The 22,515-nt window shown below is 40.7% G+C and overlaps 1 protein-coding gene across 3 annotated transcripts in view; it reads right to left on the bottom strand.

The window, feature by feature from the left end:
• Positions 1-686: 686 nt before the first annotated feature.
• Positions 687-22,515, bottom strand: part of ppp1r16b (protein phosphatase 1, regulatory subunit 16B) — a 113,714-nt gene continuing 91,885 nt past the window's right edge. For 2 of the 3 annotated variants that reach the window (XM_087841013.1, XM_087841014.1), the window contains exons 6-11: positions 14,461-14,585; positions 5,698-5,823; positions 5,516-5,591; positions 5,238-5,367; positions 4,802-4,949; positions 687-4,197 (exon numbers count right to left, since the gene is read on the bottom strand). In XM_087841013.1, the coding sequence (XP_087697139.1) occupies positions 3,724-4,197; positions 4,802-4,949; positions 5,238-5,367; positions 5,516-5,591; positions 5,698-5,823; positions 14,461-14,585 (1,079 nt within the window). In that variant the 3' untranslated portion in view covers positions 687-3,723. The remainder of the gene's footprint in view (positions 4,198-4,801; positions 4,950-5,237; positions 5,368-5,515; positions 5,592-5,697; positions 5,824-14,460; positions 14,586-22,515) is intronic. The other variant, XM_087841015.1, reaches the window with a different exon arrangement.

The following is a 22,515-nucleotide window of genomic DNA, read 5'->3' as shown; positions in this document are numbered from 1 at the left end:
CAAAAACCAAGTCACTTTCATAGTGACTTGTGTACTTCCCCATTCTGATGCTTGGTTTAAACTTCAGAAGGTCATCTTGACCATGTCTACATGCCTAAAGTTATTACTATATGAGTAGCTGATTACATATATAATGGCAATGTGTACATAATAAAGTGGCCAGTTGGAGTACTCATAACAGGAAGCATCTAGGCTAGGTAACAACTGCTGCTCTAAATAAACTGGTGAACCTAAAGCCAGTGAATGAGAGGAAGTGCAAAAACAAAGGAAAGAAAATCCTTGAAGGAGGGAGCTGAACTCAGGCCAAGACCCTGACAGCTGTGAGATGAAGGACGGCACAGTCTCTGCTTGTCTAAGAACAGAAAGTCACTGCAGATGTCAAAATACAGCAGGCATCCAGAGACGACTGCAGGAACCAGATTTTAAAGAAAATAATGGAGCTTTTGGTGTTTAGTGACCAGTTCAACTGTACATTATACATCTCTATATGAACTATTTATTATAGCTCTCTCTTTTGACATCTATCCAAAACCTATTTACCCATTTTCAATGGTTGTGATTGCAGTGATTAAAAACAGAAAATGAAAAATGTTTCTACTCATGTCCACGGCCTGCAGGAAATCTGAACTCAAACTGTAACAGTATAAGAGCTTAACAGATTCAGATTCACCATGTAAAGTTCTCAAAATATACATTTTATTCAAAATATGTTAATGTAACCATCAATATATTCCAGTAATTACAAAATCAGTAGTTTTGTCTTCATAATTTGATCCTTAAACACAAGCCTGGATCTGTGTATGTGATCACAAGTAACTTTTGAAACAAGCTACTGTCCCTTTCTGCGTCATACTGAGCAGTCGGTACTTTCCTTGAACAAATTCCTGTTCAGTTTGATTGAATTTAATTAACAAGGAAACAGGGTTGAACTTTTTTTTTTTTTAAATCAACTTGTTTGCAGCTACCCGAAGTAAGCTGCCTCATAACAAGATGACGTCGCTGTACCTAAAATAAGGGAAATGGCAAACTGTTTGACTTCATTTTTACTTCCTCAAGTTGAGGTGAAAAACAAACTGACCATTGCAGAAAAAAATCATGCACTAAGGTTCCATCATTCAGTTTTAAATGCACCACAGACACTGGTGTCTTAACACTCAGCGGTATCTGGGTATGCGCACGACTCTGCAGACATTTTGGACTCCTGGGACTACTTGAGGGTCTACTTAATCGCACAGTTCCCCCTTTGTACAACCAAATGCCTGCTAACACTATTCACCCATATGGTTAACTGTAGTTTCCTATATGTTCATCAACAGTAACAACACAGACATGTAAATGCAAAAACATGGGAACATAACAGGGGGAGTACTGATACAAACATATTTACAAACCTGTCTGTACAAATACTCGAACGCTGTACAGGTGATGTGGTGAGGAAGAAGGGTGATGGCGTGGCTTTACAGGTAATCACATTTTCAAAGAAGTCGGCCATCAGAAAGCTTCCCGCCAAACTAAATTATTTTCAACTCATGGAAGACTCTTTGGCACAAACACATTTAAAGGAGCTGTTAAATTTAAGGAATAGTTTCGCATTCCCGGGTGTAGCCTGACTGGCTTCCTTGCTGCAGGTTTGATGACAAGGTTGATACTAAACTCCTTCTTAGTCTCGACAAATAGAAACTACTTGCCTTAACTTACCATGAAGACTCGAAACAAAGAGAAACATCTTGCTCTGAGAAGAAAACAAGGTCTCACTAATGTTTTTCGCTTTTTTCCTGCCATGTCAAGGCAGGAAAACGACACCTGCAGTGTTAATGGCTTTATTGCATTTAGGTAAGCCTGCTCACGACACACCGTGGTTCACGGTTCTGCATGTGCTTGTTTTAAACTAAGACAAGTGTCACTGTGAGCGCACCAGCTATCATCTAATGATGTGGCAATGACCAGTTTTTGAAGACTTTCAGTGTGGCTAGTAAAAATCCAGACAACTGATATCAGAGTCGAGATTTCCTGTTACACAAGTCTGTCATTTTACAATCTGACAATCCTGCAGAGATTTAAAAAAGTCTTCAAACAATAGCTCATTGTTTTGCCACTGCATTCACGTCAGTGCATTCCTCCTTTGCTCTCAGACCCTTTGCTCGCTGAGGTGCAAACTGCTCAATATTTCTCAGACTACAACAACGTCTGATAGCAAAAATCTCTCTGTCTTCAGTCTGGGTGTTTATATGCTGACTGCTGGCTCTAGCTCCTCTCATCAACTGTTTCTAAAATGATGAAATATTCATTTAATTCAGCAGACAGACCACTACATGTAGTACTGGGGGGGGCATGACACATTACCTGATATAACAGCCTGGGCTCGCTACATACCAAAGATACTGAGGCCTCAAGCATTCTTCTGAAAACTCATTTTTCATTTACAGTAATCATTACATAACATACAGTTTCAGTTTAGAAGACAAATACAGTGACTCGGGGGAAGTAAAGCCACACAATGGCCACCAGGAACAAAACAAAAACAAAACATAAACAAATAACACTGTTATTTGTAGTGACATATTCATGAATCCATCCAGTACGATGGCTTGGGTTTTTTTTAATTACACATACATAACGCAGACAGTAACCCTCATTTCATTTGAACCGTTCTTCCATGTCAGAAGGTGCTCAGCTGGGGAGATTCGCCTCCCCCCCACCGACTCACGCACACTCTCCACACACCATCCAAATAATAAATACACTCGACTTTAGAAACCATGTTTTTTCTTTGTTTTTTTCTTTACAATTTACATTTCATAAATAAAACATGTACAGTAATTTTCAACCATGTTTGCTTAAATTATCTATACGAGTGAGCACAAAGTGAATAATGCATAAAACAAAGCACGACCTGTCAGTTTAGGTTCCACGTGAGAGGACGGTGAGGTGACGCATAGTTGACGGGAATATAGTGACCGTTTCAAACACTAGTGCAGTACTTTTACTTCCTTCCGGTTATCTCTCGCTGTAGAAGTACACTTCATGAGTATTTTAACACTGTTGTATGGCATTCCTTTCCCTTACTTTTTCAGGCAGCATGTCAACACGGAAAGAGATGTCACAGATCTCCTTTTACCACGTTTTGCATTTTCTCATGTGTTGTACTACAACAACACGGTGTATTACAATATATCAGCACCCTTCCAGGATGACTGTCCTGCTTGTTTGAACATGACAAGAATGTGCCACATGTGGTTTGATAACAAGATTAGTTTATCCTGGAAGAAATGCTGTTCTAATGAAATGATACCAATCTGTTTGTGGGGTAACAGACAAAGTTTCTTCCATGTGTGAAAGTAGAGGATTCAGTACCTTGCGATCTTCTCTCCTAATTCTAAATTTCTGTCAAAAAACACTCCCCATCCTCTCTGATTTTTAACAGAGAGAGCAGGACTTCTTGTGTCTTTACATTTGTTGCGTAAAGAGACTCCATGTACGAAAGGAATTTCCTCCACTTCTCAGCTGCACTTTAAAGGAGTTACGAGACTGGGAGGTGAAAGGAAATGTTTTCATACTTTAATCGGGACGCCTGTCTTGGAGACATTTTTGAACCGGGAGTGGTGAAGGATGTTCAAAGACTTTCCTTCTTTCTTCTTCTCCCTTCTACAGAGCCTTCCTTGCTTCCCTCCTCTCAGTGCAAACACTTCCTGTTCTGGTAACAGTCACATGACCACGCACCGACTATGACACGCAGCAGCAGGTCCGCACCTTCGGCTGCTCCTCCTCCATAGGCTGCTTGAATTTGAGCAGGGGTGGGTCGCCGCTGGCTGGGGTATAATATACGGCGTTGCCATTGGAGGAGACCAGCGGCATGCGAGGATCCTCAGAGGTGGTTTTGGCATCGGTGAAGGAGTCTGTGGAGCCGTTACCAAGGTGACCGTTGAACAAGGGGTGGTTCAAGAGCTTGGCAGCGGCTCGCTGCTTTTTCAGCTCCGACAGAGTCTGAGGGCGCTCTTTTGGCCAGGCTTCCTCCTGGGACGGCTGGGTGGTGACAACCCCACCCTTACTGGACGTCGGTGTGCTGCCGTTGGAGGGAGGCGGAGGTGGCATGGATGTTGTCGTGGAGATTAGGCCGTTCTGCTTGCTGTTGCCTTCTTTGAGGATGGTGGGTAGGTTGGACTTGTCGGGCAGCTCCACAGCGACAACAGGCTTGACCTGCAAGACATCAATAAGGATTACTTTAATCCTCTGTAAGACTTTCTTTTAGCTTATTAAATACACAAAGGCCTGACTGTGCAGGGCAGATCAGCGAACTTTGATCTGCTGCCGAGGCTTACCAAGTTCAAATGAAATAAGATGTAAAGCCAATTTATTTGCTTCATTATAGAGAAAATCTCTCAACTGTTCAGAGTTATTTTGTGCCAGAGCAACATTTCTCTGAATGACATCTGATAATCTGCAGATAATGTGTGTAAAAAGTTGAGGTTACAATAAGCAGCAGCGGCAACAGAGTCTACTGATAATGGAAGACAGTATTTCAGTTTGTTTCTGTTGTGGGTTCCCTTTTGTGTGATTGCTCCTGGGTGCTGGAGGAAGTCCTCTGTCTGATTCATCCAAATGTGACATTTTGGCTTCTGAGTGGGAAGAATCATCTTTCTACCTGTGCTTAAAAATATCTCACACACACATTATCATCTGACAGCGTGTGTGTGTGTGTGTGAGGGGGCGGTAAATTCCACCAAGCCACCCGCCACCCACCCAAAAAACCAAAGTTAGAACTGCATAGAGCTATTTATGTAATCCTTAAAAATAGTCTCACGTTAACTACTTGGCTATTCTCCTGATCAGACTCCTTTTCTTTCTCGTCCTCGTCTTCCTTTTCTTTCCTCCACACGATGGCCTCGGTCTCGTACTCTTTACGACACAGGTTGTGTCTGTCCGACAAACTGGCTCGCCGCACCACTTTTCTGTGAACACGAGTGGAATTCCCAGTAAGAAAAAGCAGCTAGAAAAATAACAGCTTACCATATATGGTACTTTTACACATGAAAGTTAAAGAGCAGAAGAACTTATACACACGCTAAACTGACAGCTTCATTATGTCATTATATCAGCGGTGACTTCTATCAACTATTCTCCTATTAAATGTAAATACAGCTGTAAGTATACAGAACAGATGTTTTGTCTGTTTTCTAATTTCTCCAAATAACAAAGCCTGTAGTAGCCACGCTACACCAACAGATGTCAGCACATACCCACGACTGCCTGCACTGGACGTTCGCCTGCACAGCGAGGTCTTGTGCTTGAGCTGTGACTTCATGATAATGTCGTGTTTGTGTTTCAGGTCCAGCAGGATGGCTCTGAACTCCTCGTCCTCACACAGATCTTAAAGCAACATGGGACACTGTTAGTAATGCTTAACATAAAAGTGAACACTTGGAAATCAGACCCTGCTGAGACGATACTTTTCTTCCCCTGAACTCATTACCAGGTGCACCGGACAAGTGAGTGCTACAGTATACTGTAAACATACCAATTGGAGTCTCCTCCAGGAAGGTCTTGGCATTGAGACTGGCTCCGTGAGACACCAGCAGCTCTGCCACATGCATCTAAAGCAGCAGCAACAACAACAGTGGAAGCAATTTGTATTAATGGTTCCAGAAACCTTTGTGTGCGCCCGAGGCTCTTATCTCTTTCCTGTTGTGTTTTCCTTACCTGACCCCAGCACGCTGCAGCATGAAGAGGCTGCCATCCATCTGAATCTCTGAGGTCCACACGAGCCCCCCCCTCCAGCAGCAGCTCTGCAGCCTGCGCGTAGCCATTTGCTGCTGCGATGTGTAGCTGCAACAACAGAGAAGGGAATAGAGATTGTTTTCCCTCAGTGCTCAGGATTTACTGTTTGCATGCAAAAAAATAATGTGAAAAGTGGCAATGAACATGCCAAAGAACGTTATATAGTGGTAACTTACAATTCCTTACTATGTGAGACGTTACAGCTGCAAAAATCTACAAATAAAGTATTTTTTTGCTTCTAAGTTTAAAGATGTCAGTTTATTACTGTGCATCTTCTAATATTATGTTAAATTAGATGTAGATTATTGTGGTCAATTCAAGGTCCTGATCAAATTAGGCTGAGCCTGCCTCCATGAAACAACCTAATCTGTTAAGATATTCATTCTTGTCCTAGCCTCATAAAACTAGCCTGGATCATGTCATCACTCAGAGGAAATTTGTAATCTTGCCCGAGAGACCTATCCAACATACTGTAAAGAAAACAAAACGAACTGAAACTAATTTACCAATTTTACTAATTTTACTAATTTTCAGACAACGAAACCTAAACCTGAAACTAAACTGAAAACAAACATTAAAAAGATTAAAGTAACCCACGTAAACACGGGAACAACATGCACACGCCACACAGAACGGCTCTAACCAGTTGGTGGAGTCAAACTCCACTGCACCACCGTGCTCCCCAATAATAAAAACAATGTTTAATAATAAAGTAAACAGGTAGTTTCAAAAGTTCTAATCAATAAAAGTCTCAACAGACTGAAGGGCTCTGTCCCAGAAGTCTTTTCATCTTGCGAAGAACAACTAACAAATTCAGAGCCTGTCATCGAAGATTGTGAGCCTCAGTGTGATTAGTGTGAAGCTGGGATAAATAATTTGAAGCCTGGCTATTTACTGGGACCCGTGTAAAAATTAATGTGAGCTCGCTAACTAGAATATTTTAATAGCAACATTTTGTTAAAAATAACTTTTTTATTGCTTAGAGGCATAAAACAGATGATCTATCTATAAAGGGCTTTACAACAGTACGATAACACACAAGCATCAACAATTTTCTCCAGTTCAGCAAAGGAGACCATATATCGTAATTTAGAAATCTTCTTTAAATAAAAAGTAACAGGAACAAGAAATACATTTTACAGGTGAATCAAAGCCCAGACTATAATCAGACATCCCGAACTCTGAACCTAAAGAAGCAAAAGGTTCAGGGGGAGCTATTATTGTGTTCTCAGTTGACGTTTAGAAGAAGGTAATGGCTAGACGGCCATTAATCTGGGTTAAACAGTGGTCCAGGGTTGACAGCCTATTCAGCTGGTGAGGCTTAAAATACATATGCAGCTTAATGCCAATGGCATAGAAATGTCAGAAAAGGATGAATGATGGCAGATGAAGAAACAACATAGATAGAAAAATAATAAGGGACCCAGAACTGAACCTTGTGGAACTCCACAGGTTAAGGAAGCGATGTTAGAGTTCGTCCTAACAGAGACGGTCCTATTAGATACAGAGGAAGAAAACCAATCTAACAAAGAGCCAGAGGTCAGATGAGAAAAGAGAAATAATGAAAAAATGCAAAGTATAATTACTCTGACAGAATCATCAAGTTTTTACACCAAGTCTTTTTCAGCATTTTGCTTATAAGAAATAGCAACTAACTAATGACCTAATTCAGCTCCACTTTATACATTTAAAAGAGAAGCAGCAGAATATTTCAGTGTCTCAGAGTAGAATATGCTTTCAACAACCTCAAAATGTGTTTTAGGAGGAAACAAAAATATTTTTTCATTTTTTCATTTTGCTTTTTTAAATCACCAAACTGAAAAATGTTATTTTCAGTTTTTATTGGAACCTCCTTTGAATATTTGCCTTTCCTGGCCTTCAAATTACTGAATGCCTGAAAAATAAAAATATAACATGATGGCAGCACTTGCCCTTTCATTCTGCCAATTTCTAAGGTCCCACACAAACTGTGGCTGTGAGGTTGAACAATAACAAACTGGTATAAAATATGTTTTTTGCAACAGGGAAGATGCCAAGTGGTGTGACATTCATGAAAGTCTGGTTTGCAGCTTCACGTGTCACTTACAGGAACTGTACTTAATGTTGTTTGTCTCTTTTGGGGAGACCGCAGAAGTAGGTTATGTTTGGGATAACAGAACAGAGCTTTTAAAAAAGCACCATCTATTCACCAGTCTATCTTTTGGAAAATGCCATCAGCATTCCAGAAGAATATCCGAATATCGAATCCCAGCGTTCCTTTATAGGCATCTAAAGGCTGTGAAACACAGAATTAGCTAAAGGAAACAAGCTAAAGTTGTCTAACATGCCATAAAAATACAACTAAGGAACACATGAGTTTAACAGAAAACATCACTGTAACCAATGTACCGGTGCATCCCATCAAAGAGTGGTTACATTGATCAAAACTAAAAGACAGCTTCCTCATTAAGGACAAACTTCCTCATTTAAGTCAGTGTCAGATGAGGCTGAGGACGACAAGTAATAATAGGACAAACCTGAGACAAATAAAAAGATCATTAGCTTTAGCCAAATGACAAATCTGACCTTTTGGCGGGACTGGACAAAAAGCCACTGAAAACATCTAAACCCGATCTAATAACAGTCTGTCTCGCTTACTGAGACGCTTCACTCAAAACCAGAAATGTCAACCTCATGCTGACAGTACAGGTTAAGCCGGGGGACCATCAGAGTCTTTGCTGAGATTTTCGTTCCGAACCAAACCGGTGGACCGACACTGAGCAACGCTGCCTGTGTGACCGTGCCAAAAGTTTCATAATGTCAGCATACTGTGAGCACTCCAGTTCCTCCCACAGTGCCACCAGCAGCATGTCCTGATTTACCCTTCCACTGGTCAAACGCATGCCGGGACAAGTACTCTCTTGTCTTCCGTTTTCACCCACAATCTAACGACATGCAGCTAAATGTGTGATTAAAGGACTGAAATAACCTCCATCGCCGTATCTTAACTTAACAATGCGTTTCACTTGTTATTTCCAGTCTGAAATGCTTTGTGTACATGTGAAACTTCACTCGCCTCACTCATTCTCCTTCACAAGGCTAAAACTATAGTTTTCTTAAAAATAAACAAAACCTGAGATGACAGTAATTGAAAAGAGAGGACTGCAATAATAGACCCATAAGTTAGGAGGCAGGCAACAACGGGGTGCACTTAAGAAACTGCTCATCTACTGGGATTTCCCCTCACAACTGTCACAGAGAATGATCTGTAAAAGTGAAAAGTGAGTTCTCTGAGTGAAAATGACTCATCGATGTGAGAGGTCAGAGGAGAATGGCTAGACTCCCTCGAGGCGATGACGGCAAGAATAACTCAATTAAGCACTCATTGCAACCAAGGTATGCAGAAGATCACCTCTGAACACTCTGGTCCAGTTTGCACACCAAAACTGGACAAAAGCAAATTGGGAAAAACATCCACTGGTCTGATGAGTCTCTGCTGCAACATTGCGATGTTAGGGCCAGAATTTAAGCAACATGAAAGCACTGGCTTATATAGTAGTACAGTATTATAGTATACAGTTCAGGGTGGTGGTGATGTATTGATATGGGGGATATGTTTTTTGGAACACTCTAGGCCACCCATTACTACCAATTAAGCATCATTTATATGCAGCAGCCTGCCTAAGTATTGTTGCTGACCATATCCATCTCTTTATGACCACAGCATACCCATCTTCTGATGGCTTCCTCCAGCAGGATACAAAGCTCAAACCATCTCAAACTGGTTTCTTAAGCATAACAATGAGCTCACTGTCTTCAAATGGCCTGCACAGTCACCAGACATCAATCCATCCACAACAAACCACAGAGAAACATTTCCAGCTAAATCTACACAAGGAAGAATTAAGGCACTTCTAAAGATATAAGGAGGTCCTGCCTGGCACCAGCAAAGCGTACTGTACCTAACAAAGTGTCCAGCGAGTGTATTTTTATATATAAACTTTGTGTTTATGTGTCCTTTGTCAGGTTTATGGCACAGAGCAGCGGTCCCCAACCTTTTTTGCGCCACGGACCGGTTTATGCCCGACAGTATTTTCATGGACCGGCCTTTAAGGTGTCGCGGATAAATACAACAAAATAAAACTAGTACCGGTACTGAAAAATAGAAGATTTATTCATAACACACGTGAAAAGATCCAGGAAAACCGAGTTAACGATAAAAACGATAACAAAATAACACTGAAAACCATACATTTCACACCTGAGCCTCTACTCTCACGGCCCGGTACCAAACAACTCGGAGGCCCGGGGGTTGGGGACCGCTGGCACAGAGAACAACATGTGACACTTGTTACTTTTCCTTACTTTGTTTACACTTTTTTGCATAAACTTCCAACAAAAATAAAAAATATTTGTCTTCTCAATCTGTCTGAAGTCACAAAGCATACAAATCATTGTGCCTGCACATCAAAACAGGATCATAAAAATGCATTTCACTGGAAAACAAAAGATTAACCTTACATAACTTCCTGTCAGTTCAGGGTCTCTTCCTCTCGTCTGTGCCAGGGATTTTAATAAGGCATGCTCTAGTTTGCTTCATCGTGCTCGAATGAAGATTAACAGGATGTAGAAAGCAAAGGGACAAGCAGCTCAATCACACAATCTGTAGTAAGACTTTAAAGCTTAACGGGGTTATTTTGGGATACTACTATCCCCTAGCTACTTCCATCCAGTGATCCGTCACTGTGTTTCCCCTGTGTAGCTAAATCCCTAATACATAATAAAGACTTCATTAAGGCATCTGACATTATACGCTCTACTCAGTAAATTATGTGCTAATGATTTTTTTGTACCGTGCTTGACTTTTATTGCATCACTGTACTAAAGTGCTAAACAAAACAAATTTAGGGACTTATTAGGTACACACTAGGGCTGCCACAAACGATTATTTTGATAGTCCACTAGTCACCGATTATTTTTGCATTAGTCGACTAATCAGATCATCATCCATTGGACGTAAAACGTACAGCTTATTGCACCAGCAGCATCTGCTCTTATATAACTGTCATTAGCTTACAGCTTGAAGTGTTTAAGGTATGTGCTAACTAAAAATAAAGACAAGATAATAGTTTATTAAGTTTTAATGAAATTTGCAGATTGTTTCGGTGAAGTTTAATAAACTCCTTGCTATCTAAAATATAACGGGACGCCGGAGTATATTCTTGAGCATCTCACACTTCTGATAATCAGCTGTCTGCTTGATGTTTATTCAGCTGTGCAAAAACTATAACTTTGATCTCAGCCAAACCGATTTACTCAGGAACAAATAAAATACTAAAAAAAAGCCAAACAATAACATTTTTAAGTTATCTAAGTGACTTATATATGTTTAACCTGAGTAGCGAAAGACGGCGGTGGGTTTGAAAACGATTAGCCGGGAGTCCGGTGTTCTCAAGGGCTCTAATGAGCCTTGAACTCCGGTTAGCTATCGAGCTAGTGGGTAACAGACGTCTCCGAAAACGTCGGAGCGCTTTCGAAAATATGTGGTGTCTTGATAAACTGAGCAGATATTTGAGGTTTACACAGCTACATTCTCGCCTGAAAATATGTTAAACGTTTATTTTGTGACCCAGAAAGAATAATAAGAGTAATATTAAAACTAACTAGCTGCCGCCATTGTTGTAAACTGAGCTGGGCTGCGCTGCTTCTTCTTCGGGGTTTAACGGCAGCTGGCATCCTTGTACATGCAGTGCTGCCATCTTCTGTTTCAGTCCGTTATTACACTCTTAAATCCTACTACTTATTCCTGCGTCTTTTGTGATCTTACAAAGCTTCAAACGACGCATCGACTATTAAATCAGTCGTCGACATAATCGTGACTAGTCGACTAATCGTGGCAGCCCTAGTACACACAATCCTCGCGTACCTTTGCACTATGCAGCAAGACATGAGGGCCTTTATTAGTTTTCAGTCTCTTGTCTACTTAATCGCTCTAATCACACTTATGCATCAAACTTATAAACTTTAGGGGTTGGCATAAAACGCACACAAAAGGCCAACAGGAGCACACATGCTACTGAAAACCAAATATCCAATCTGACCATGTTTTCTTTGATGAAATGCTGCTTTTATGTTTCTTGTCATCTATTCCCGCTCCTCTTAAATGCAATTTTATCATCACTACAGGTTTACTGTAATCTAACATTTGTTTAAATAATGACTGCAGGTATACTGAGCATTCATAACTGGAGCACTCAGACCATTTAAAATCATACAGCTGATTTGCCTTTAAAAAATTATAATGAGGCTCTAAATGCCTGATTAGCTTTGGAGGTTTTACGGCCTCGCGAGACAGTGTTGCAGAGCACATGATCTTTAAAAGGTGAATCTGCAATAAAGACGGTCCACTGAATATTTACACACCATTTGCTTTTTTCCCCCCTCTTTGTTCAGACCTGTGATGCCTGATATTAACGCGAGAGGTTTGTCTCTCTGCAGCACATCTGGAACCTGGTGGGTAGGATGGTTCATTTCATGTTTAGCTCTCCATCTGATCTTATTTCTAACTGCTTCCTTTTCAAATGCTTTTTCTTCATTTCCTATCATACGTAATATTAAAGAAGATCAAAGTTTCCAGTAATGAGGTCAGTATATATCCAAATAATCCCTATGAGCCAGCAGCTCAGGCTTCACGCAGACTGCTTTAAATGAGCCAATTCAGACAGCTTTTTTCTACTGGCTGTGATGTTAATAAAAACGCATATCCCCAACATGGTCATCTCCGCCACACAGGTCTATGTGTGAGCCAGGAAGCCCTAAGGGGTGCACTATGGGGGGACAGCAAGCTGTGTTGAGCTTAAAGTCAAGAGTTTTCCAGTGTCATGATGGTGGCTCTGCTCTCTCTGTCTCTGCTAATATTTTATACATACAAACTGTTGAGCCACACTTACTAAAGCATGAAAGAAGCACTGCTGAACTTTGGCTACTTTCAGTTTGTGATGCAGAAAATGTGTTTATGTCCTTGGTACTGATCTGCTGCTGAGCCTCTTTTATAGCTGCTGGAATTACAGCTACAAGAAAAAAAAAATCCATTAATTACATACTGAATACTCATTCAGTCAATAAAAATAATTTCATTGCTGACTAAACTAAAATGATTTCCATGTCTCCTTTATTATGCTAATGGGGAATCTTAGACCTGAACACAATGAATAATTTTCAGTATTTAAACGTGTAAAAGGTTTCCCAGCTCTAATGTAAAGTTCATGTTAGAAACAAACAGCAGTATCAACACCGGGCCGAGCATTAAAATACATCATGTATATAATTTTTCTCGTCTTCTTTGCAGCAACACGGTTGCATTTTACTGATATATTTTTTATGTCCTTTATAGCTCTCCATCTTCTGTTCATCTGATAATATTTATGATTAGAGTAGATGATGCTCACTTGAGCCATTTAGCTCTGAAGAGTGAAATGATGTGTAAACACCAACTTTTCCGTGAGCCTGCACTGATTCTGCAGAAGGAGGCTCGGGGTTGGGTTAACAGAGAAAGTTGATCCCGACTGAGGGTTTGGGTTTTGTCAAGCCAGCTTGGCATGTTGAACTTGCTTTGCAGTCTATTCATCTGCTCATCTGCTATGCAGATCTTCTGTTTATATGAGAAACAGAAGAAAGGAGGGGAAGATGAGAGGGAAGCAAACATCTAAACAGAAGAAAGTTGCTTTAAAGTGTGCTACAACATCGTTTCTCTTTCCTCAGACAGTGGATAAACTGAGGCGCTGCACCAAGTCCCTGTGTAACATGAATCAGATGAATTTTATAAATGTGTATCATCCAAAACTACTCTTGCAGAATCCAAGGGTAGAAATATGGAGCCAGAAATGAGCACAATAGGACCACTTTAACAAGCTTACATGAAAAAAAATGGCTTTAGCCCAGAAAATAATATTAAAATCATTTCCTCTTTATTGCACCAAGATTTACTTGCTTAGATAACCCAACAAAAACAGCAAGAAAAGGCTTAAACCCCAATATTAGAAACCTCCGGGTGATTCACCAATGGAAGAAGCCTCCAGAGCGTACAGACAATTAAAGCAGTGATGTGGCAACAAACTAACTGCATGGCTGCAATGCATGCATGTGTCCACCCTGCTAATCTTTCCTAATCTTTGAATGTAGCAATCTTAATATCTGCTTTCCCTTTTTTAATAATACAAAAACATTTTGTCTGAAGAGCAAAAGCAGCAGCTGTGGTCCAGATGATATCGCAGTGAAGATTTTAACCGACAATTTCTACCCTCATCTGTGGCAGACTCCTCAAACAGAAGCTACCCGCAGTAACAAAACACTTGTAGCTAATTTAAAGCCACAGTCAATTATATCTCAGACAATGTATTGTGGAGCAGCTACAGAAAGGCAGCTGCATTAGCTGCCTATTAACACCACACACAGAGCTTAGCTTTGCCAAATTAGTGCACCATCACTGAGCACATAAATCTGCCACTTTACATCACATTTTACATTAATCTAAGTGTATTTATGCAGTACATGCATCCAATTTTATCATTTTAAGCGAGAACATTCTGTTCCACAGAAACAGAATTAAATGTTTACAATATTAAAGCAGCAAGAACTTCAGCGATGCCGTTTTAAACTGAGTTTAGTTGAGATTTTTTAGAAGAAAATCAAAGCAGATAAACTTACCAGAGTAGCTCCCTGAGAGTCCTGCTGGTTGACCTTTTCTCCTTGACTCAGCAGTTCCTGAATGTCTCCTATCATCTTCCTCTCCGTCGACGCTCGCGTCTCGTTGATCATCTCCTGGGTGATGCCTGTCAGTCAAACATGCAGGCAGAGCAGCCAGAGTTAATCGCAGGGGAGTTTGGTCCTGACACTTTTAATATATAACTGCAGCCCGGGCTGCTGAAATGGACAGTTTTGGATGTGAGGCGAAACCCACTTGGGTGTGATACCTCTGAGACACGTACCTGAAAATAAATGTAAAAAGTTAGTAAAACCTTCTTTAAACTGCAACTGTAACGTCTTCTTTTTCTCTAAGGAGGATGTTTTCTGCCAGCGACAGTTTCCACAGTAGGTTGGAAGCAAAGCAGAAATAACTGCTCCTTGTTATATTGGTTTGATAATATTTTAAATACCGTAATTGTCGGGCTATAAGCCGCTACTTTTTGCACAAGCTTTGAACCCTGCGGCTTTTCTAAGGATTGTCCATGATTTTTGTGATATCGTAAGACGATTTGTTTTGTTTGTTCCGCTGTTGTACGGCACTACGTTGCCTGGCGGAAGGATCGGGGTTCAAGAGTGGTATGTTGGTCACATGTCCGTCCGCCAGGCAACGTAGTGCCGTACGAAGTAGCGCGAAAAACAAACTTCAAAGTAGCGCTACGCGTTCAGCGGGAGGCGTGGATGATGAGCGGCGATAAACTTGCGAAAAGCAAGTTATGCCCAACTCCACCAGTGGATTCTGACAGCGTGGAAAAGTGTGAAAACATCACCATGATCACCAACGGATTTCGAAGGGCTGGACTGCTGCATGATGGAGACACCGCCACGGCCCTTCAGAGGGTGTTCGACTCTGACACTGACAACGAGGATTTGTTTGGTTTTGAAAGTGACAACGAAGGAGAGAAGCGGAGAGTGGATGACGAAGCCATCCTGAGCCTGTTCGTATCCGACACTGGAGAAGAGGACTTTGGTGGTTTTAGTGGAAGAAGAGAAAGATGGTGGTGAATGACTGACTTTTCTTCTTGTTAAAGCCGTGTCACTGCACCTGAGCCTAAAAGGTAGTCCCAATCTATTTTTCTGGTGTGCTGTAGGTTATTGTTATGTACTACATTTGTTACTCGTTTATGAAGCACAGTACATGTTTGGTACTTGTAATTACCGCTACTTGTACATATACCTAAAAAGTTATGCAAATATGTACCCGTAACCTGTTTTTCAAAATATTAATAAAAGGGGTGTGTCTCCAAACAGCCATCTCTTTGCTGACAATTCCCTTTGTGCATATTCTCTTACATATGATAAGTCAACATTGAAACACCTGCGGCTTTTAGTCAGGTGCGGCTAATGTATGTACAAAACAGGATTTCCCCCTGATTTTAGCTTGTGCGGCTAATATTCAGGTGCGCTTTGTAGTCCGGGAAATACGGTAAATGGTATTTGTAATAAAAAAAATAATAATGCTAGTGTTGAAGGTGAATTTAATCTTTACATGAAAGTTTTTAAAATGCATTTATTTACTGAAAATCAATGCAGAGCTGCAAACATTTGGACTTGAGCATCTGAAAGTATAAAGTGACCATTTTCTGCAGGTAGCAGAGTAGTTTATTCTCATGCTGGCTGTCCTTCCACGTCCTGGCAAAGAGGTTTGTTTGCAAAGACGGTTTGGCCCAGGTGTTTCTGGATGTCACTTCCCCTCTAAATTCCTCATTTAATCCATCGTCCTGCTGCCAGGCAGGGCTAAATACTGAGACTGCCACACTTCAGCAAAGAAGTTATCCTCCTTCGGCTCAGTAACATTCAGCGTTAATTGAAAGAGGTGTCAGTCAAGACTGTCTCTTGTATTCTTGCAGTGTAACTATCAAAATATGTGAATTAACCTCAGAAGAGATCTGGAGCACAGGGTCAAAATATCTACACAACCAAAGTAAACACGCTGCCCTAATTTAACAAAAATAAATAAATAAAAAATGGGTAATTGAATTCTCATTCATCCTTAAAATGCTGTTTACAGAGGACACTCCCCTGGATCTGATCCTTCTAACTTGAAATAAATTGTAGAAGCAGTCAGGTCACATGTGACTGCGCATTTTCCTTTGTTAGGATTTCAGCCCTGTGACCTTTCTCAGTAATAAATTTGTCACATAAAGCTGACGGCAATGGCAGTCAGTCATCCACAACTCCTACTGCAATGTCGCTCTTTTGTTTTAGCAGGTGTCCACGCATGTGAAGGTTAACAGTCGTGATGAAGGGAGTTACAAGGGTGGATTGAATTTGCAATCAGAGTCACCTGGAGGGGTTTTAAAGGCTCACGGATCAAGGAAATGACAGCCCCTTTAGTCGATTTAATCCATGCCTCCAGCAAACGTTTTTCTTCTGTGTTTTCTGTTGTTTCTGTCAGAAAACAGTCTCTCAGATACTCGTGTCACAAATTCTACCTCTTTCATATTTTGATTTTGCTGCAGTGATGCGCCACAGCCTGAAAAAAACTCCCAGAAGGATTAAAGGATGTCAAATCTAGAAAATATTCCTCACCATCAAACAAAGGATAGTTCCCCCTGTTTTTAGCCTTTTCAGGAAACGTACATAACTGGCAGTAAATGTGACTACATTAGCACAGGTGCTTCAAATACCCTGTTGAGTTATAAAGCTGTATTTAACTAAGTAAACAATATAAATGAGAACAGACAAGAACATCGGGCGTAGTGGAAAAACCAAACCAAACAGTTCATAGAGGTTGGACAGAAGATCTGGTCAAATATTCACCCAGAACCATTGACCAGTTGTTCAATGTTTGTGCGTGCGTGTGGATGGATGCAGCAGGCTTGTATAAACATACAGTACATGAGGATATGATGTCATTCAAGTATACACAAGCAGTTATATTTTTGCACATAAGGCAACAGAGTGTCCTTTCTGTCTTAGGGGCTACTTGTTTAAACAGCTCCTAACTGCAGTGTTAAACAGAAAGGAGCCTGTCTTAAACTGAAATGTCTGCAGTTCCTAGTAAAGGGTAACCATGCTACCATGGCAGATATCTGGTATGGCAATCCTATAGTACAGTAATAAAGACAGTGACAGCTGTGATGGCTGCACAGCTGTCACTGCACTTAAGGCCACTTGTATCTGTTTTTACTTACATTATGAAAATGTACTTATTCTTAATCTTGTGAAGAATTAATTACTTGGAAATAGGTTTTAGAAATAAGTCACATGATAATGATTTTTTTGAGCTCCAGTCTTTTTTCTTATTCACTGCTCTTTGTGGATTTGGCCACATGATATAAGCAGGTGTTATTCATGCTACATGGCTGATTTCCAACCCCTAGAAACTATAAAACTAGTATAAAATGTAAAATTCAGTGAGTAAGTCTAATCAGCATCATTATCATAAATATAAATTCCTGCTAGGTTTGACGTCACCCAGTGACAGTACCCTAGTACCCACTCAAACATAGTCCATCACTATAAATTTCTATCCCAATACTGCATAATTCAATTCAATCCAGTTTTATTTATACAGCACAAAATCACAACATCAGTCGCCTCAAGGCGCTCTATATTGTAAGGTGGACCCTACAATAATACATACAGAGAAAAACCCAACAGTCATATGACCCCCTATGAGCAGCACTTTGGCAACAGTGGGAAGGAAAAACTCCCTTTTAACAGGAAGAAACCTCTGACAGAACCAGGCTCAGGGAGGGGCGGGGCCATCTGCTGTGATTGGTTGGGGTGAGAGAAGGAAGACAGGATAAAAGACATGCAAACTAACCAGCTGACCTGCACTAACTGCTTGGTATTTCCACACACCTTTTAATAACACAAAATTAGTATATTTACAGTATTACACTAATACTTAGTATAATTAGTATACTATGCATAATCAGATATAGTCTAAGTATACTTAGACTATATCTGATTTAAAAACTAAAAAGAATGAGGACGTATTCACTTATTCAGCAAAGCTTCTTTTAAACATAATCTCCCGTCTTCCTCTCCTTTCTCTCTTTTAGTGCTGCAATTAAAGTGTTTTTTTTCTCTCCTTGGGAAGGAGCAACTTTACATTTAGCTCAGATATATTTTGTGAACAGTCTGTATGTTTGGTGTTACGTTTTGAGCCGTTTGAAAAGTTGTATTTGAAGTGATGCGACTGCACCTTTACGTATGCACCATGAACGCATCACAGGGATGAGAAGGGAAAAGGGACGTCTGGAAGGTGTAAGCAGGCTATGGGATGTCATTATTTTCTTATTACTGAGCAGGTACCTCCAGGCCCTCACCGGAAGCAGTGCCAGGCTTCAGCACATTGAATAGTAGTATGCATTAGCCTGCCGATCAGATTTCATTACTCACTAACTGAAGGTGTTGGAACACTTTTCCGGATCATTTGAATTTAACACCTGAACAGAAGAAACAGAGAGCAGGGGCTTGTCCAATGATAGTCTAGCTCTACTATTATGTGGTATTTTTGTGTTTGTTACAGGGGAAGTGAACTGATTTCAGCATCAAAACACAACATCCATGTTCATCAATATTCCACAACCTTAAGCCATTAAGATTTATTGTATTCTTTTACTGGAAGCATGTTCATTTTTGGCTCTTAGAGTGAAACTACTGTGCAGCAGAGTGATTTCATCATGTGCCACCGTAGAAGAGAGAAAAGGTAAGAAGCTATAATTTTGCTGTCTACACAGTACAACCTGAGGAACTATGACTGCTGCTGCACTGGAATCGTGAGACTTTTTCCTTTCAAATAGCGATGCAGAACAGGCCAACGATATTCAAAATATGCACAAAGTGTTACCATCTTCCCTTCTTTAGTGCATGTGTGGATTTGACTGGGCATTAAAAAAAAAAAATGCATTAAAGGTGTCCTGCCCCACTCTATTTTACCCAGATACACAGATCCCCTCCTTATCTCTGCAGCTCATCACAGATGAACTGGGCTCTCCGGGGAAGGATCAAGGAAGCACTGAATCCGTCGATGCTGCATATCAAGTGCTGTGCGTGCGTGCGTGTCTGTGTGTGTGTGTGGAGAGAGGTTGACTGTGTGTGCCCATCCCTGCAGTGTCTCAGGGGAGAGAAGTCTTATCCAGCAGTACAGTGCTGAGAACATTACGGGAGCAATTAGCAGCACCACGCTCCTTTTAATCAGCTTAATAATCATTCTTCTCACCTACTGTACCGCTATCTGCTTTCTGCAGCTTGAGAGATCCTATTGTAAGCTGAGAACCTCATTTTCAAGTGTCTGTTTTCCCTCTGAGAGCCCCCGCTCTCTGTCTCTGTGCATTTTCAATAATGCCTCACATCCACACAATGTGGCTTCGTGTATCCTGTTTGTACTGTCTTTGAAAAAGATCAAATTTTCAAAGACTGCAAACTTGTTTACGAGTGCAGTAACCGGACTTCTCGAGCTTTAGTAAACCAGGGAAGTATGACTGAGCACCCCTGATGCTCGCCTTCGGCACCCTGCATCTACAGTCTCCTGCTTACTCACACCAGCTCCACACATGCATTTGGCATTTAGCAGTGTGCTGAAGGGCACCTTAACCAACTTAGGAAAATTTCACCTTTTCTTTACTTTTTTGTTTTTGATAGCATTTGTGAAGCACACCAACCAACCGCCTCGTACTGGTAAACAAGCAGGTGTGAGCATATGAATAAGCAATGACTTTTGTGAGGCAGCGCGCTGTCCTGAAACACGTCAGATGTGGAAATAATTTCTATGTTATTCTGTATGAGACTCGAAGAGAAGGATTAGATATGATTCATGCACTACTGAGTTTTTTGTCTTTTTTAAAGATGTTTGTTGAATCTCTAAAGCGGAGGTAAAGTTAACAGTGTTAACAAGATGTTAGAAAGATTAATATGTGTGTACGATCCGGGAGGCAAAGAATACACTTTAAAACTTAGAAGGAAACTGTGCTGCACACTCACTCGTTTTAATAAAGTAAGTATGAAGCTACAGCCTGTTAGACTGCTTCTGTACAGGAAAAACAGCATCTTCCATAAAAACAAAATCAATGCAGAAGCAGAAAGCAGGAAAAGCCACACATACCTAGGGTCTGACTAAGGCTACGTCCACACGTACCCGGGTATTTCACAGCAGTTGCTACGTGAAATTGCTTGCAAATAGGTAGGCTGCACTAATTGCTCTGGTCACTAAGATATTGCCATGGTGGCCTGTAGTTTGCATGGAAGACAACTGGGGACTGTTCACCTTCAAAGTAAAAGTAGGACTTTTTGAAATATGTTTTGGATGCAAAGGTAAAGCACCCGTTTTACTTTGAAGGCAAAAAGTCTCTGTTTTGGTTTGCATCACACTTGTTTGCAGACAAGTAGGCCTGCCACGATTAGTCGACTAGTCACAATTACGTCGACTATCAAAATTGTCGACGACTAATTTAATAGTCGATGCGTCGTTTGAAGCTTTGTAAGATTCCAAAAGACGCAGGAATAAGTAGTAGGATTTAAGAGTGTAATAACGGACTGAAACAGAAGATGGCAGCATTGCATGTACAAGGATGCCAGCTGCCGTTAAACCCCGAAGAAGAAGAAGCAGCGCAGCCCAGCTCAGTTTCCAACAATGGCGGCAGCTAGTTAGTTTTAATATTAGTCTTATTATTCTTTCTGGGTCACAAAATAAACGTTTAACATATTTTCAGGCGAGAATGTAGCTGTGTAAACCTCAAATATCTGCTCAGTTTATCAAGACACCACATATTTTCAAAAGCGCTCCGACGTTTTCGGAGACTTCTGTTACCCACTAGCTCGATAGTTAGCCGGGGGCTAGGCTAACTAGAGCCCGTGCCGGACTCCCGGCAAATCATTTTCAAACCCACCGCTGTCTTTCGCTACTCAGGTTAAACATGATATATAAGTAATTTAGATAACTTAAACATTTTATTGTTTGGCCTTTTTTTTAGTATTTTATTTGTTCCTGAGTAAATCAGTTTGGCTGAGATTAAAGTTATAGTTTTTATACAGCTGAATAAACGTCAAGCAGACAACTGATTAAGTGTGAGATGCTCGAGAATATACTCCGGTGTCCTGTTATATTTTAGATAGCAAGACGGCTGAGTTTATTAAACTTCACCGAAACAATCTGCAAATTTCATTAAAATTTAATAAACTATTATCTTGTCTTTATTTTTAGTTAGCACATACCTTAAACACTTAAAGCTGTAAGCTAATGATAGTTATATAAGAGCAGATGCATGCTGGTGCAATAAGCTGTACGTTTTATGTCCAATGGATGATGATCTGATTAGTCGACTGATCGCAAAAATAATCGGTGACTAGTCGACTATCAAAATAATCGTTTGTGGCAGCCCTACAGACAAGTGAAACTCTTCTATGCAAACCTTGTAATAAGCAACAGGAGCTTTTTGGTATGACAACATGTATCCACCAAACTGCCACAACCACTTGCCACATTTTCCCCAGGAAACCAGGGGTTGCCAGGGGATGCTGACTGGCCTCGAAAGTGTATAATACTGGCATACCAGCTTTGCTAACCAGACATAAGTGGTTAGGACTTAGTAAGACCAACCAAGCTAGAAACTAGGGTTAGCCAAAAACCCAACTGTACCCCTTTTCCTGGTTAATAACTACTAATACAACTGGAGGTCTGTGTGACGCCTTTGTTTTAGTCTATGGCCCAAAGGCAACACCATTAAACTATGTTGTAATCAGAAAGCAATTAATTCATTTTTTTTGCAATCTTTTTAATTGCATTTTGCAAAATGACATTTGAAATGAGCCACAGTTTTGCAGCCAGTTCTACAATAGGACAGTGAAAACCCCCTGCTGCTCGTTTTTGTTGTTTTGTTCCCAGCCGTGAGAACACATGCCAGCTTGAGGATGTAACCATTTACCAGAAAACAACAAAACACTGAGAGCAGCTCGTGTTAAGAAGCTTGATTTTACTCCAGTGTAAATAAATTTGTCTGTTGCTTCGACAGCTTTTGTACGCGTCTTTCTTCACACCGCACAAACAGACAAAAATGCAAACAACAC

The sequence above is a fragment of the Neolamprologus brichardi genome, chromosome 5 (genome assembly GCF_056152115.1).
Source record: "Neolamprologus brichardi isolate AB-2024 chromosome 5, ASM5615211v1, whole genome shotgun sequence".
Taxonomy (NCBI): Eukaryota; Metazoa; Chordata; class Actinopteri; order Cichliformes; family Cichlidae; genus Neolamprologus; species Neolamprologus brichardi.
Note: the sequence above shows the minus strand (reverse complement) of the source record. Positions and strands in the feature narration are given on the sequence as shown.